The 15,127-nt window shown below is 31.0% G+C and overlaps 1 protein-coding gene across 2 annotated transcripts in view; it reads right to left on the reverse strand.

Moving 5' to 3' along the window:
• Positions 1-13,878: 13,878 nt before the first annotated feature.
• Positions 13,879-15,127, reverse strand: part of LOC115891460 (lysocardiolipin acyltransferase 1-like) — a 31,415-nt gene continuing 30,166 nt past the window's right edge. For both annotated transcript variants that reach the window (XM_030911948.1, XM_030912024.1), the window contains exon 7: positions 13,879-14,558. In XM_030911948.1, the coding sequence (XP_030767808.1) occupies positions 14,192-14,558 (367 nt within the window). In that variant the 3' untranslated portion in view covers positions 13,879-14,191. The remainder of the gene's footprint in view (positions 14,559-15,127) is intronic.

Genomic DNA, 15,127 nt, shown 5'->3' on the forward strand with positions numbered 1-15,127 from the left:
AACACATTTTAAATTATTATTACATTTATTTCAACTCCAAGAAATTAATTATCATCCATATACAATAGATTTTTTTAAGAATTTCATTCATATACAGGGTGGTCCGAACTGTATTCCGGAAACTTCAGCAGCATATTCTGTAGATAAAAATAGGTAAAAAAGTTCATATAAATGTATGTCCGAAAATGCTTAGTTTCGTTCTACAGGGTGTAGAAGTTTCATTTTTATTTCGATTTTTTCCTAATAATTTCTGAAATAACGTCAATATTTGGATAAAAATTGGTGTCTGGGGTTTTTTTGACATGACAAATTTGATTTTGATATCAATATGGCTCCTATTTATAGGTGATGCCACCTACATGTGTTTTAACTGTTTTGAAGTGTAATAACTTTTTGTCCGTACCTGTATAAAGCTACTGAGTGAAAAAATATATATTTCCGTGACTTTTTACGTAAAAAATATCTCTTGGTAAAAATCGCTACGAGCAACCGTTTTCAAGGTATTTAGAATGGAAATAGTCAATACATGACATTATTGACAAAAAATGAACCCGTTGAGTAGATAGATAGTTATTTGACTGAAATAATAAATTTGGGAAATTTTTATTTTCTTATATTAATCACAATTTTTTCTGCGAAAATATCATGATAAAACAGTTTCTGTTGGACTATTGGCACAAAGACATTTCAAATTTATGATTTCAGTCTAATAACTATTTAGTTGACATGTTTAATTTATGTCAATGATAATTGCAATGTCAATTGTAATGTCAATGATTCCAAATATCTCGAGAACTATTACTCGTAGCGATTTTTACCAAGAGACCTTTTTTACGTAAAAAACGCTTATACGTAAATACTTAAATGTATATTTTTTTACTTAATAGTTTTATACAGGTACGGACGAAAAGTTATTACTCTTCAAACCATTTAAAAAATATGTAGGTGGCGCCCCCTACAAGTAGGGGTCATGTTGACATGAAAATCAAATTTCTCATGTCCAAAAACTCCCCGACACCAATTTTCATCCAAATATTGACGTTACTTCAGAAATAATTTGGAAAAAATAGAAATAAAATTCAAAACTTCTACACCCTGTATCTCCAAAACTAAGCATTTTAGGACATATATTTATACGAACTTCTTTACTTATTTTTATCTGTAGAATATGTCACCGAAGTTTTCGGAATACAGTTCGGACCACCCTGTATATTAGGTGACTTGACTTTTACAGAATACTATACAGGATGCTGCAATTGAGAAAAAAATATGTTTACTTTTACAGGGTATCTCAAAAAATGCCAGAGAGTGAGAGTCGATTTTTTTTTAAATAGAACAAAAAATATACAGGCTGAGCCTTAAATAAGTGAAAATATTTTTTTGAGTAGTATATTTCAACCACAGAAACACGATTATGAGGTTTTTGGTTTGGTATTTTGGTAAAATTTGGAATTTTTTTTTATTTTTTACATATTTATTTAATTCGCTGGACCTATTACAACGAATATTAGATTAGGGTTATGTAAGGTGATCTAGAAGGAACCCAAAAATGAAGTAATATACTGTTAATTCCATTTTAAAATATCGACACTCACCAACTTGTTGTTTTTTGAGATGCCCTGAACCCTGATACAAGTGAAAATACTTTCTTAATTCTATTCAATTAAACGAAATTCCTAAGTTCTATTAATTAAAATATACTATTTAGATATATTGACATTTACATAGTTTCTAATAAATATATTCTAATATAGTTTCATTTAAAATATATTTTTTCATGTTTATTCTAAATTTACGTTTTACCACAGGAATGAATTACATGTTTTCTGTGCTTTCACCTATATTATATTTTAACTCCATTTTGGGTCCTAAATATACATAATATGATACAGATTACTTTATAATTACTAGGCATCATCTATCAACTTCTGAGTTTTAGAATGAGCAATAATATCTTTGGCACATGATGTCCTCACATTAATCGATAACAAAATCAGACACCAACAAAAATTCCTACTATTTTTTTTTCTATATATACATATCATATACAGGGTGGCTCATAGAAATCGTACCGCAAGTCATAACTACTAGGAAAAGAAAACCGAATATACCACCAAAAAAAATAAAATGTATTATTCAATTATCAAAAGTATTCAAATTCAAAGGGATTCGAAATGTATCCAATTCTCAAAAGTATTCGATTTTGAAAACATTTAAAATGTTTTCATTTCGCAAAAGTCTTTAGATACAAGGTATTCTGATGACTCCTTTCACTAGTTTCAAATATCAATAAGTTTTTTTAAGAAAATGCAAACATTATTTCCATTGTAACAGATTATTTTCTTGCCGATCTTTTGGGCTGTTGGTTTTACATAGGACCCTTTTAACAGGAAGTTGTAAAGCAAAGATCTGCAAACTATCATTCAAACCTTAATATTTATACTCCCCCCATAAGTATTGTAAATATATTTATAGCAGGGTCACGCTACTTAGAACAAGAGATTAATCTCAAAAGATTTGCCAAATAAAATTTGGTGGCAGCGGTGGGATTTAATCCCACGCTTCCGAAGAGACTGGTGATCTTTATATCCAAGACAGCCTGCCGTGAAAGTATAAATATTGTAATTATATTTATAGCAGAGTCACGCAACTTAAAACAAGAAATTAATCTCAAAAGATTTGCCACATAAAATTTGGTGGCAGCGGTGGGATTCAAACCCACGCCTCCGAAGATACTGGTGGTCTTTAAATCCAAGACAGCCTGTCGTGGAAGTATAAGTATTGTAATTATATTTATAGCAGAGTCACGCAACTCAGAACAAGAGATTAATCTCAAAAGATTTGCTACATAAAATTTGGTGGCAGCGGTGGGATTCAAACCCACGCCTCCAAAGAGACTGGTGGTCTCTATATCCAAGACAGCCTGCCGTGGAAGTATAAGTATTGTAATTATATTTATAGCAGAGTCACGCGCTACTCAGAACAAGAGATTTATCTCAAAAGATTTGCTGCATAAAATTTGGTGGCAGCGGTGGGATTCGAACCCACACCTTCGAAGAGACTGGTGGTCTCTATATCCAAGATAGCATGCCACAGAAGTATAAATATTGTAATTATATTTATAGCAGGGTCATGCTACTCAGAAAAAGAGATTAATCTGAAAAGATTAGTTACATAAAATTTGGTGGCAGCGGTGGGATTCGAACCTACACTCTATATCCAAGATAGCCTGCCGCGGAAGTAAAGTATTGTAATTATATTTATAGTAGGGTCACGGTACTAAGAACAAAAGCTTAATCTCAAAAGATGTGCCATACCATTTCACTTTCCAATCTACAGTATTTTTGAAGTAAATTCCGAAAATATTGCCTAACAATCTCCAATCAGTTATGTTCAAAACACTGATCAAGAATTTTATATATTTTAACCTAATATGACTAGAATATTCTGTCTTTATTTGAATACTTTTTAATCTGCATCGGTTTTATAGTTAAACCTTTGGGTACTTTTTTGATGGGTTGCCCTGTATAAACCATTTAGGAAAATCACTGCAAAACTTTATACAAGATACAATATTATACATTTATTGACAAGCGACAGTTTTACTAAAGTCACATATAGAGTATTTGACACTGATATCGCTATGTTTATATCATCAGTTGCACATATAATCCTTGGACCAACCAGGGTTGCATGTGTTGCAACATGGTATAGATATTAGCAATTAAGTTAATAATAATTAATTATAAATAATTATCATACTCAACTTGTGTTCTTGGTGAAATTAGGTATGTTATATAAATATACATAACATAATAATGTCTTATACATTTAGGAAAATAAATGCAAAAATTAGAGAACAACGGCAGACGGTCGAGTCGGCCTAAAAACACGTAAACGTTTACGTACGCATGCGCATTTCTGATATTTCTTATTTTTTATACACGTAAAAGATTCTTTACGTCTACGTATACGTGTCAGCAGCGGCCGACTCGACCGTATGCCGTTGTTCTCTATTTATACACGATTATACATTTATTGAAAAACGATAGTTTTATTTTTATTTTATATATTTATTTTTAGTAACATATATTACTTGACACTCATATCTCTATATTTATATAATCATAGGTCATTTATCGTCATGGGCCAACCAGGGTTGCAAGTGTTGCAACATGGTTTAGATATTTACAATTAAAAGTTAATAATTATAAATAATTATCATACTCAAATATAGCTACCTACTAATCTACTTGTGTTCTTGGTGAAATTAGGTATGTTATATAAATATACATAACATAATAATGTATTATACATTTAGAAAAATAAACGCAAAAATTTATACACGATTATACATTTATTGAAAAACGATAGTTTTATTTTTATTTTATATATTTATTTTTTGTAACATATATTACTTGACACTCATATCGCTATATTTATATAATCATTGGTCATTTATCGTCATAGCCCAACCAGGGTTGCAAGTGTTGCAACATGGTTTAGATATTTACAATTAAAAGTTAATAATTATAAATAATTATCATACGTTATTACGTAGCTATGTACTAACCTACTTGTGTTTTTGGTGCAATTAGGTATGTTAAAAAATCATGTTAAAATATAATTGAGGCGTCAAGTTGCAAAACCCGTCTTATCCCAAAAACGTCGTTTCGAGATAATATGCGAAAACTGTTTTATCAAATTTTTGAAGCGTTAAGGTTGATTCTCACTATACCTTCCGTTTCCATTCCATATCCGTTTCGTATTTTTTATTGTATTGACACTATACGTAAGCTTCCGTTCGTATCAGTTCCATACTTTTTATTATACAATTTATACCATTACGAAAGATTTATTTTAAAAATTTATATCTTTTGAAAAAGGTAATAAATTTAATTAAGAGGTGAAAAAATAAATAAATATCAGCAGAATTTTAACAGAGCTGGTACAAATGTAAGAATTTGACAGTGTTGTTTCCGATACGCTTCAGTCCGTCCGTCAAAAAAATGTATGGAAGGAAAGGATATGGAACGGAAGGGAAACGGAACGGATAGTGTGCAATGTTCTATTCTTTTACATGATTCATATATAATATTTTATGTAAACGGAAGGGAAACGGAAGGGAGCTGATATGGAAGGTATAGTGAGAATCAACCTTTATTTTACAAAAAACGGTTCCATTGAGTGGAATCCTTGTTTTGTATCTCGTTTTTCTAGAAATAAAAATTAATATTTAATCTTTAAAGAGAAAAAAGCACAAAAATAATTCGGATAAGGCGGGTTTTGTTGAATCGAAGTATTTAAATTCAACCAATAAAATTAATATCGTATCATCGGATAACGGATGTATGAAAATCAAGCTTAAAGCTGATTTCGCGACTTGGTGCTTCAATTATTGACGTGACTACAGGGAGACTAGCTGAGTGGGATCAGCTTAAATATGGAGTTCTAATAAAAGTTCTATTTTTCCAAACTTCCAACAACGCGTTCGCTATTTTAAGATAGAATGACTTTTACTGACAACATTTAGTACACTTACTTAGTTTAGTTACTGTCATTAGCGGCTGTTAAAAATGTCTAGTAAAAGTCAACGACGCGACATTCACTGGTGCACTGGTCCAATGCGAAATTGTTCAAATTTCCTAGAGATTGTTAACAATTAGTGGATTTCCCACTTTCACTATAACATATACGCAAATCATTTTGATCTTGTCGGTTGTAAAAGAAACAATAACATAAAATAAGAAAATATATAAATTTTTACTTTATTTCGCTTAATTGTCAAATTTAGATAAATCCACACAGTTTATTTCTCTCTAATATTAACGCTATACTCACTACATTTAATTTAAACTATGTTTAATATGCGACTTTGATAGATATGTACAATGATATCTCCATCGCATATTTATTCTACTTATTATGCTAGTCAGTTAGTGTTTATCTTCTTTGGTATGTTAGGACAAAAAGGTCGGCGCTTAACGACCTTTTCAAAAATAGCGAAAATAACCTCAAAAGTTAACCCAAATCTTAAATATTAACCACAGCCAATTAGTTCTTAAAATTTAAAAGCAACACGTATTTTTTTAGACAACTATGGTTTTCCAGGACTCTCCCTCATTAAAATTATTTTCATTAACATTTTCGACCGATATAGAGGGTGTAAAAAAATAGTGACAAGGTGCGTCCACATTGATCGCGAGCAGGCCGAACGAACACGTGACACACGAAAAATATGACAAGCAGTCGGAGCGAGATGTTGACAAAAAAACTTAAAAATTTTGTTTAAATGTAAACCTAAAGTATGTTCGGATGTATTTCAGGAAAATATTCAGGGTGGCTCAAAAAAGTGTAAGTGGATAAGGATGGATTTTTCTTAAATGGAACACCCAGTCCATTTAAAAAAATCATCCCGATATATTATTGCATTTTTCGCTTCCTTTCTGATGGCTTTACATAATCCTAAAATATTAAATATGTTCTGACAGTTTCAGAGATATTTTTAAGTTCATTTTTTAATTCTCCTCTTTAAAAAAAACGAAGAAAAACTATTTTATATTTTAGAAAGTTTAGCATAGAATTTCGAACACACTGTATGTAAAAATATTATGTTATTTATAACAAAGTAAGTACAGAGCATCTATAGTAAATATCTAGTATAGTTTTGATTTCAGGACATTTCTTGTATTTTTAACATTTTTTTAAAAAAAAGGCTGAAACAAATATTTTTTTTTATCTATGAAAATATCAAAACCTATTTAGTACTATCTTAGGATTATGTAAAGTGATCAGACAGGAAGCCAAAAATGCAATAATATACAGGGTGTTAAAAAAATCATCCCAATCCACTTACACTTTTTTGAGCCAACCTCTAGAAGTTAAAATACTTTCCTGAAATACATCCTAATACATACTTTAGGCACAAATTAACTACAACAGATGCGAAAGAAAGCGACTGCATCGGAAACCGCTCGGCAAACCCGACACGCCTATTGAGTGGTCTAAATACACCAGTCGTTTAGTCCGGAAACCTATGCTGAGTCGTATTTGCTTGCTGGAATGACATAGTGCGTGGTTATATGTTTCTTTTTAAAAACGCGTGTAGGATTTTTGTTGAACTTTTGAACTGTTATTTCTAAGTTTTGGTAATTTGTATATCTTTTTTAAAATGGGATGCAAATGTGTTTATTTATAAGGAAAAAAAAGATATTTATAGTATAAAAAATTAATTTATTTAACAAAATTTAATTAAAAATGTTACAAAATAGTTACCTTTCTATTGGTTCTATCGGACTTTTTTCGACTATATAAATCTTTATTTGTAAACTTTAATACATCAAATATTTTCAATCTAATTAATCATTTAATGATGTAAATAAGAGGAAATTTCTCACATGGGTGGTCAAATTTTATAGTTTTCATTATATCAAACAGCCTCTGAGAAATGTTTTCAACTCAAAATGCCTTTAATTATGTTTGACTACATCATTAAAAAGGGTGTTCAAATACATCAATGTGATATTTGTCTAAAATTTGCAAAAAAATCCGAATCTCTGGATAACTCGAAATTATTTACCCATTTAAAAGCCTTTGATCATGAAAGTGGAAAAATTTGTTCATTTTATTTACAGGCTGGAAAAATTATTTAAATTAAATTTTGATGAGTTTTGCACTGAAGAAAACGTTCAGAGGCTGTTTGATATAATGAAAACTATAGAATTTGACCACCCATGTGAGAAATTTCCTCTTATTTACATCATTAAATTATTTATTAGATTGAAAATATTTTATGCATTAAAGTTTACAAAAAATAAAGATTTATATAGTCGAAAAAAGTCCGATAGAACCAATAGAAATGTAACTATTTTGTCACATCTTTAATTAAATTTTGTTAAATAAATTAATTTTTTATACTATAAATATCTTTTTTTTCCTAATCTCCTACGAGCTGATATAATATGACGAGCAATACTCGAGTAAATAAGAGCGACACATTTGTGTTGCTCGTCTGTCTGTAATATTACAAGTAAATACTGATATAATATGACGAGCAATCTATTAAATTACTGTGAGATTATAGAGAAAAGTCCACAGACTTCGAGACATAGGAAAATCAAGTCCATTTAGCGTGTATCCAAATTTTGACAAGTTTTCAAAAATGACAGTTTTGTTTAGACTGACGTTTAATTTCACCTGACTTCTCGGTGAATGATTTCTTTTTTTATGGGGTACATAAAATCTAAAATTTACGGCCATGAAGAAATTCAAAACTTGGAGCAGTTAAGGCAGAAAATATTTAATGCCTTTGACACTGTCACCCTGATATATTATCCAATGTGAGGAGGGATTTTATGATCGTTTGGTTTAATGCAAGAGGGAGGCACTTTTGAACAATTTTTGTAATTTTTAAATTTCATTATCCTGTTTTTACCGTTTGCCCATTACCTACCTTGACGAACATGGGAAAACGAAGGTCCTTTTCAGGACCACAAATATTTTGATTGAGAAAATTGGTAACTTTTTTTGGATTAAAAAACAAAAGTTGTTAATATAATACCAATTTAAAAGTGTTTTAGTAGTTTTAATACACACTATGATATAAAATTTATTATTATTATAATGTACATTATTAATACTATTGTTCATTCGAAGTTGAGTTCAAGTTGTTAATATAATACCAATTTAAAAGTGTTTTAGTAGTTTTAATACACACTATGATATAAAATTTATTATTATTATAATGTACATTATTAATACTATTGTTCATTCGAAATGGCATTAAGGCCCAATTGCAACAATGATTTAAATTTTTCTTAAAGATAAGTAGAGCTTAGAATGAGCTGTATTTATATTTACTTTAATATTCACCTTAAATGAGGGAATTTGACTGATACAATTTTTGAATTTGAATTGTTTTTAATGATACTAACAATTTTAGTTCAATTTTTAATAAAATTTATTTAATATTAATAGAAATCCAAGAGATTTGAAACCTCTTTTAGCGATTTATAACATTCTCAAATGAATTACAGGTGCCCTTATTTTCTATGAAAATCACACAGCGTTTTTCTTAGTCGCTGCAGTTGCTATAGCTATAAAAACTAATTTTTAAGATGTAAAAATATGCGACACACGCTAAATGGACGTGATTTTTCGTATGTCTCGAAGTCTGTGGACCTTTTTGTATGCCTCGATAACATATTGGTGCAGATTATTTTCACCCAAACAAATAATAACCCAAACTATACATTGATGCGGATTGTCTATGAACTCTTTCTGAAGGTCACAGAAACCTGAACGCGTAATTCGGTGTTCTTTCGCATCTGTTATAGGTAATTTGTGCTTTAAGTATGCACTTAAACAAAATTCCTAAGTTTTTTATTATAGGAATTACAGATGCCCGACACACTATTGCCGGACCCTGTATATTCAAATTGCTGAATTTCTGGTAATTTTAACGTCAGTGTTATTATAATATTTAATATAAAATACGTCCACCAGAAAAAAAAATATATTTACAGTTATATTTTTGTTAGTATAGTAAGGAAGTATATAATATTACGGGTACATAAGGGTGACATTTAGGTTATAGCATATGTATACCGGGTGCGTCTCAAAAGTGGTTCACCCCTATAACTTTTTTATTTTTTCAGATAAAAAAAATGAGGTTTGGTATGTTAGTATATGACATAAATTAGAATTGATTGACATATACAATTGTTTTCGGTCACTTCCTGTTTCACCGGAAATGACTAGAACTTTTAATTTTTAAATACCCTCGATATTTTTTTTACTTTATTCGATAGAAAATATCACTCTGAATTGAATGGCATATCATATGTAAACTTTTGACATATTCGATTAAAAACAAATTGGACTTTAAATTTCAATCTAAAGTGCCATGGCTATGTTAAAAACACTAATTTTTAATCAAGGACTCTTGGAAAAATAAATTTGATCGTTTAATGTTTTTAGTGTCTTGCCCTGGCCGGTTAAAAGATGCCCAAATCGTATTTTTAATCATATCTCATTTTTTTCAAATGGAACGAGGATGGCTCATTAGCATATTTGGAAGAAGTATTTTTTACGAATAATTTAATACCACACACTTGGTATTTCGAGTCAAATTATCGTTATGACCCGCATGTTATAATTTCAAATAAACCATATGCGAAAATGTCAAGAGTTGACATATAATATATCTTTCTATTCAGAGTGTGATTTTCTATCGAATAAAGTAAAAAAATACCGAAGGTGCCATTTAAAAATCAAAAGTTGTAGTCATTTCAAAGTTAGACCGGAAGTGACCGAAAACAATTAAATATGTCAATCAATCATAATTTATGTCATATACTAACATACCGAATCTCGTTGTTTTATCTGAAAAAAATTAAAAAGCTATAGGGGTGAGGCACTTTTGAGACGCACCCGGTATATATCATTTTTAAAGGTTGACTACCAATTACATACCATCTAACTACGTGCTTATTTAACTATGTACATCCACAGCCTAAAACACTAAATTTAAGTACTATAAATATATTTTATACGATATTTGTATTTATTATATTTATATTTGAATCCCAATGGAAGCTTCACATACCTAAGTATGTGATTTAATCTGAAACATATAAAATTATGTATCTATCTAAATCAATTTAAAATATTTTCACAGTTATTAGCCACATAACGATGTCATCCTAATAACAATATACATACGTACAACAGATAGATATTTTCTTTTAAAGCTAGGACAAGATCTTTATTTCATTTAAGTGATTTAATAAATCACCAGAGAGATGATTTATCATGATTACAGTTATCACTGGACTTGCGAAAGATTTTTCTATAAATTTCTTAAACTGAGTTTTGGTGTGTACAATTTCTCAAATTTTTGACGAAAAACAAATATGGTTACAAAGATATCTTTCAATGTGGTAACAATGATTCGGTATTGGTACTAAAAGAAATAAATTTGGCACTTCCATTGCTTTTATTTATGACAACTTACACAATGTTTCGACCAGATATCAAGTGTCAAGTGTGACAGTTATCAAGTGTGAACAGTATATTCTTTGAAGTGAACTAATCTAAATACTAAAACTACTATGCTTATACAGGATTATTCGTAGGTATTCGGGATATTGTAGCCAAATGATTGGATTTTTAGAAATTGTAAAGGAGGGGATCGTTAGAAGAATCCCAAATAAATAAAAAATATCCAAGTTGAATTTTTTTAAATGGAAATATATGGAATGGAGATTGAAATAAAGGAAAATTTGATTAAGGTTTACCGCACTTTAATCTTCATTTTTGAAATATTTATTTTATGAAAATGCAGTAACAATTTTAATGCCTCATTTCTCTAGGCGTATTTAATTATTTAAAACTAAATATTGTACTAAAGTTTTGTGTTGCAATAATAAAAATAATACTACCTCATATAGAGTGTCTAAAAATTTATATTAAACAATTACTAGCTTTAAACGGCAATATCTTGTTTAATTTAGATAGGACACCCTGAATATTTTTTGTGAATCAGATGCACAGTTTAATTGTCTATCAAATTTTATATTATACCATTTTTTACCTATCTCTTCAAGATTTCGTACAAAAAAGCATATTTTCATAATTTAGACCCCTTTTATTAATATACCTAGTAATCAATATCAATATCCAATCAGGTTTACGATTGAGAAAGAACAAAACTTCCGTCTGCCATTTCTGGATGTTCTTGTCAGTAGAAACGATGTAGTACTACTGTAGGTATACAGAAATCCCAAAAACACATGACAATATTTAAATTCTCAGTCGACCATTCTGTAGCAATCAAAAGAGGTATAATTAAAAGAATCTGTCATAGAGCAATCACTATAATATGCAGTGACCAAGTATCTCTGAATTCTCAACTTAGTAATAGTAAAATCGATATGCTTCAGAATGGCTACTCTGCAAAATCCCTCGACAAGATTGTCTCCAATTGCAAGTCTGACTCATTGGTGCGCCAGCCTGAGGAGGATACTCTCTCTCTCTTGGCGATTCCATACATGAAAGGAACATCGGAGAAGATCAGGCGAATAGCCAAGCAGTATAAAATTAAAACTGTTTTTAAGTCTGGGATTACTCTAAGGAGTCTACTAACAAAAACAAAACCGGAATCATCAAAACAAGAGAAAGAGTGCACCTACCAGGTACGTTGTGAGTGCGGTGAGTCGAGATAAAACGTCCTCTACATGTACGACTTGACGAACTTAAAAAGCATACGCAAAAAGGTGAAACATTAAAGTCGCGCATTGCAGACCATGTGTGGTCCAAGCACCACAACATAAAATGGTTGGAAGCCCGAGTTGTCCACAAAGAGCCCCATTGGAAAAAGCGCAAATTTAAAGAAGCCGTATTCATATCTAGCAATAATAGAATCTTTAGCAATCCAGGTATGGAAATTTCAACAATATGGCAACCACTCATAAAACGCACCAATGCGGGTATTCTAAGTAGACATCATCATGCTTGACTGCACCCAACATCTTCACGGGTGAATCCTCGGCTCTAGTATACAGGGTGCTACAAATTCCAGGTACGAGCATTGGTAGCTCCGTAACCGTAATAGATACGAAGATGGTTAAATTGGGGCAAAGTTGCGCTTTGGGATGTTCACCAAAATACCATCAAAAGTTTTAAAAATTTCATGGATTGCTGAGTTTTCTGTAAAAACGGATTTTTTTGAAAATCAATTTTATTTTTTTCTGTCATTGCTTTTTAGAAAATCAATAAACTAATTGCACATTCTCATAGCCACTTTATTAGGGCTATCTGATAGTATTTTTAGATTTTCAAATTAGCTGACAATTTGTGAGATACAGAGGCCAACTTATATTTTTTAAATACGAACCTGCATTTTTTATAACAAGTTTTGAAAGAACTCGATCTCCTGAGTACAACGATATGCCACACTTATACTTTTTTTTGTTTTCTTCTAAAAAGTAACGACAGGAAAAAATAACATTGATTTTCAAAAAAATCGTTTTTTTTTCGAAAAAACTCAGCAATCCTTGAAATTTTTAAAACATTTTTGATGGCATCTTGGTGAACATCTCAAGGCGCAACTTTGTCCCAATTTAACTATCTTCGTATCTATTACAGTTTCCGAGATACCAATGTTCGTACCTCGAATTTGTAGCACCCTGTATAAGCTTAGTAGTTTTAATATTTAGATTAGTTCACACTTCATAACAGTCAGTGATACTTCTTACCGAAATGTTGTGTAAGCGAAATAAATAAATAAAGACAATGGAAGTGCGAAATTATTTTAGTTTCAATTTCTACCACATTCCCCCCAAAGATGCGTTAAAAAACAGACCCTATCTCATTATGATTACCCAATGACTAAAGAATCCAAGAACAAATAACACCCGAGAGTTATATGTATAAATAAGTGTTATTTCATTGTAATTAAATACTGAATGCCTATTTTACATTATGTCACATATAAAAGCGAACTGCACGGTTCGAAGCAGACTTTTTTCACTCTCTGTACTTTGTCGAGAACGTTTGTAACAATAAAAATCGTTTTTTAAAAACAACTCTGTTAATTCAGACCTCAAAACTCGAGAGCAAATTGTTACCATGTCACTAAACAGTGCCGTAGCACATATTTTTCTTAACTTAGTTGTTTGAAGATATATTTATATTTTTTGATAAATGTTTTGACTACGCCTATGGTGTATTCGGTGGTATCATACTAATTAATTACGAAAAAAAACGTAATAAAATTTAAAAAAAAAGTACAAAACTAGTATCGACGTACAGCACACATCAAGTACATATATAATATCAGAAAAATAATTATCGAATTCAATAAGAAAACGCTAAGAAGGTGGAGTAGCCTGTTTATTTACCAATGAAACATAACTCTTGGCTCTTTCTTATCGCTGCGGCTTTTACACTTGAAAGCTGAACAACTAATCACCATTATAATAAATAAAGTTTATGCAAAGTTCACTACACACAAACTATTAAAAATCGCTGACAACCAGCTAATGACTCATTTGTTGCCATCAACAAAATGGCGTCTAACGTCACAAATTCTGCTGCAGTCCGTGTATGAGCGTTACATGTCCTTGTGTTCTTTAGTCATTGTGATTACCATTGACATAACCTCAAACATACAGTAAACTCAATACCTATCTTATTTAATCTTTTTATTCCAAAAAAATCTGAATACTACCCTTCTAAGCTTGAAAGCAATCACATCAAAATTTTGCCAGCCCGATGGCAAGAATCTCAACCCCAAGAGCAACGCAGTATGGACAAGAGCGATGTAGCGATACGTTCGGGAGAAGAATAACAGTCCAAAGGAGAAAGTCGGTACTACCAGCCAAAAAAAAAAGGCAAAGAGGTAAGATAGAGGAGCGGTACCGCTGTCGAGGACGTCCCCGTGAAGGAACCTGCCGGTGGATCTGTATTCTTGGATGGTTTTCTCTTTTTCCGCCCAGCGTTGTTCCAGGAAGTTCTTCAAACCTTCTTTGGTGGTCGGCAAATCGAATACCGAATATCTAAAATAATATTTTCAGTATTAGTACCAGGCTTCCGCAAAAGTTCTATAATAGGTTTTTGGTTTGTGATTTTCAAATCAATTTTTTTTCATAATATGGGGGTTTAAGTTTTCATCTGCTGATGATGCTAACATGGTTAGCAAAACGCACGTCTTGTGCAAAAGTAAAGTATTTTGGTGTATTGTGCTAAATTAGTGTTTTATTTTGCTATCTAAATTTAAACACACAGAATTTTATTTGTCCTTATAAAACTAACTACGAAATTAATATATTGTTGCGGACCCGTGTGGACTCGGCCTAACCCGTTCTAATATGTCTTGCCTCCATATGACCTTAATATCGTATTAAAGAATAGACACCGTAGTGACTCATCGAGCGTTCGAGAACAATCAAGTTCCACTGGAGTGCATACAAGAATATTCTAAATCTTCTCTATGCACCTAATGATCTAATGGACTATTCAAGAACTGATTAGCTGTGGGTATATAACCCGGGACCCGTGCAAAGGAGGGAGAAAAACAATCGGTAGAACGCGTACAGTTACCGCGCTAAATTCAAAATAAATTCCT

Source organism: Sitophilus oryzae, unplaced genomic scaffold (assembly GCF_002938485.1).
Source record: "Sitophilus oryzae breed Bouriz unplaced genomic scaffold, Soryzae_2.0 scaffold_1000_pilon_pilon, whole genome shotgun sequence".
NCBI classification, from domain to species: Eukaryota; Metazoa; Arthropoda; class Insecta; order Coleoptera; family Curculionidae; genus Sitophilus; species Sitophilus oryzae.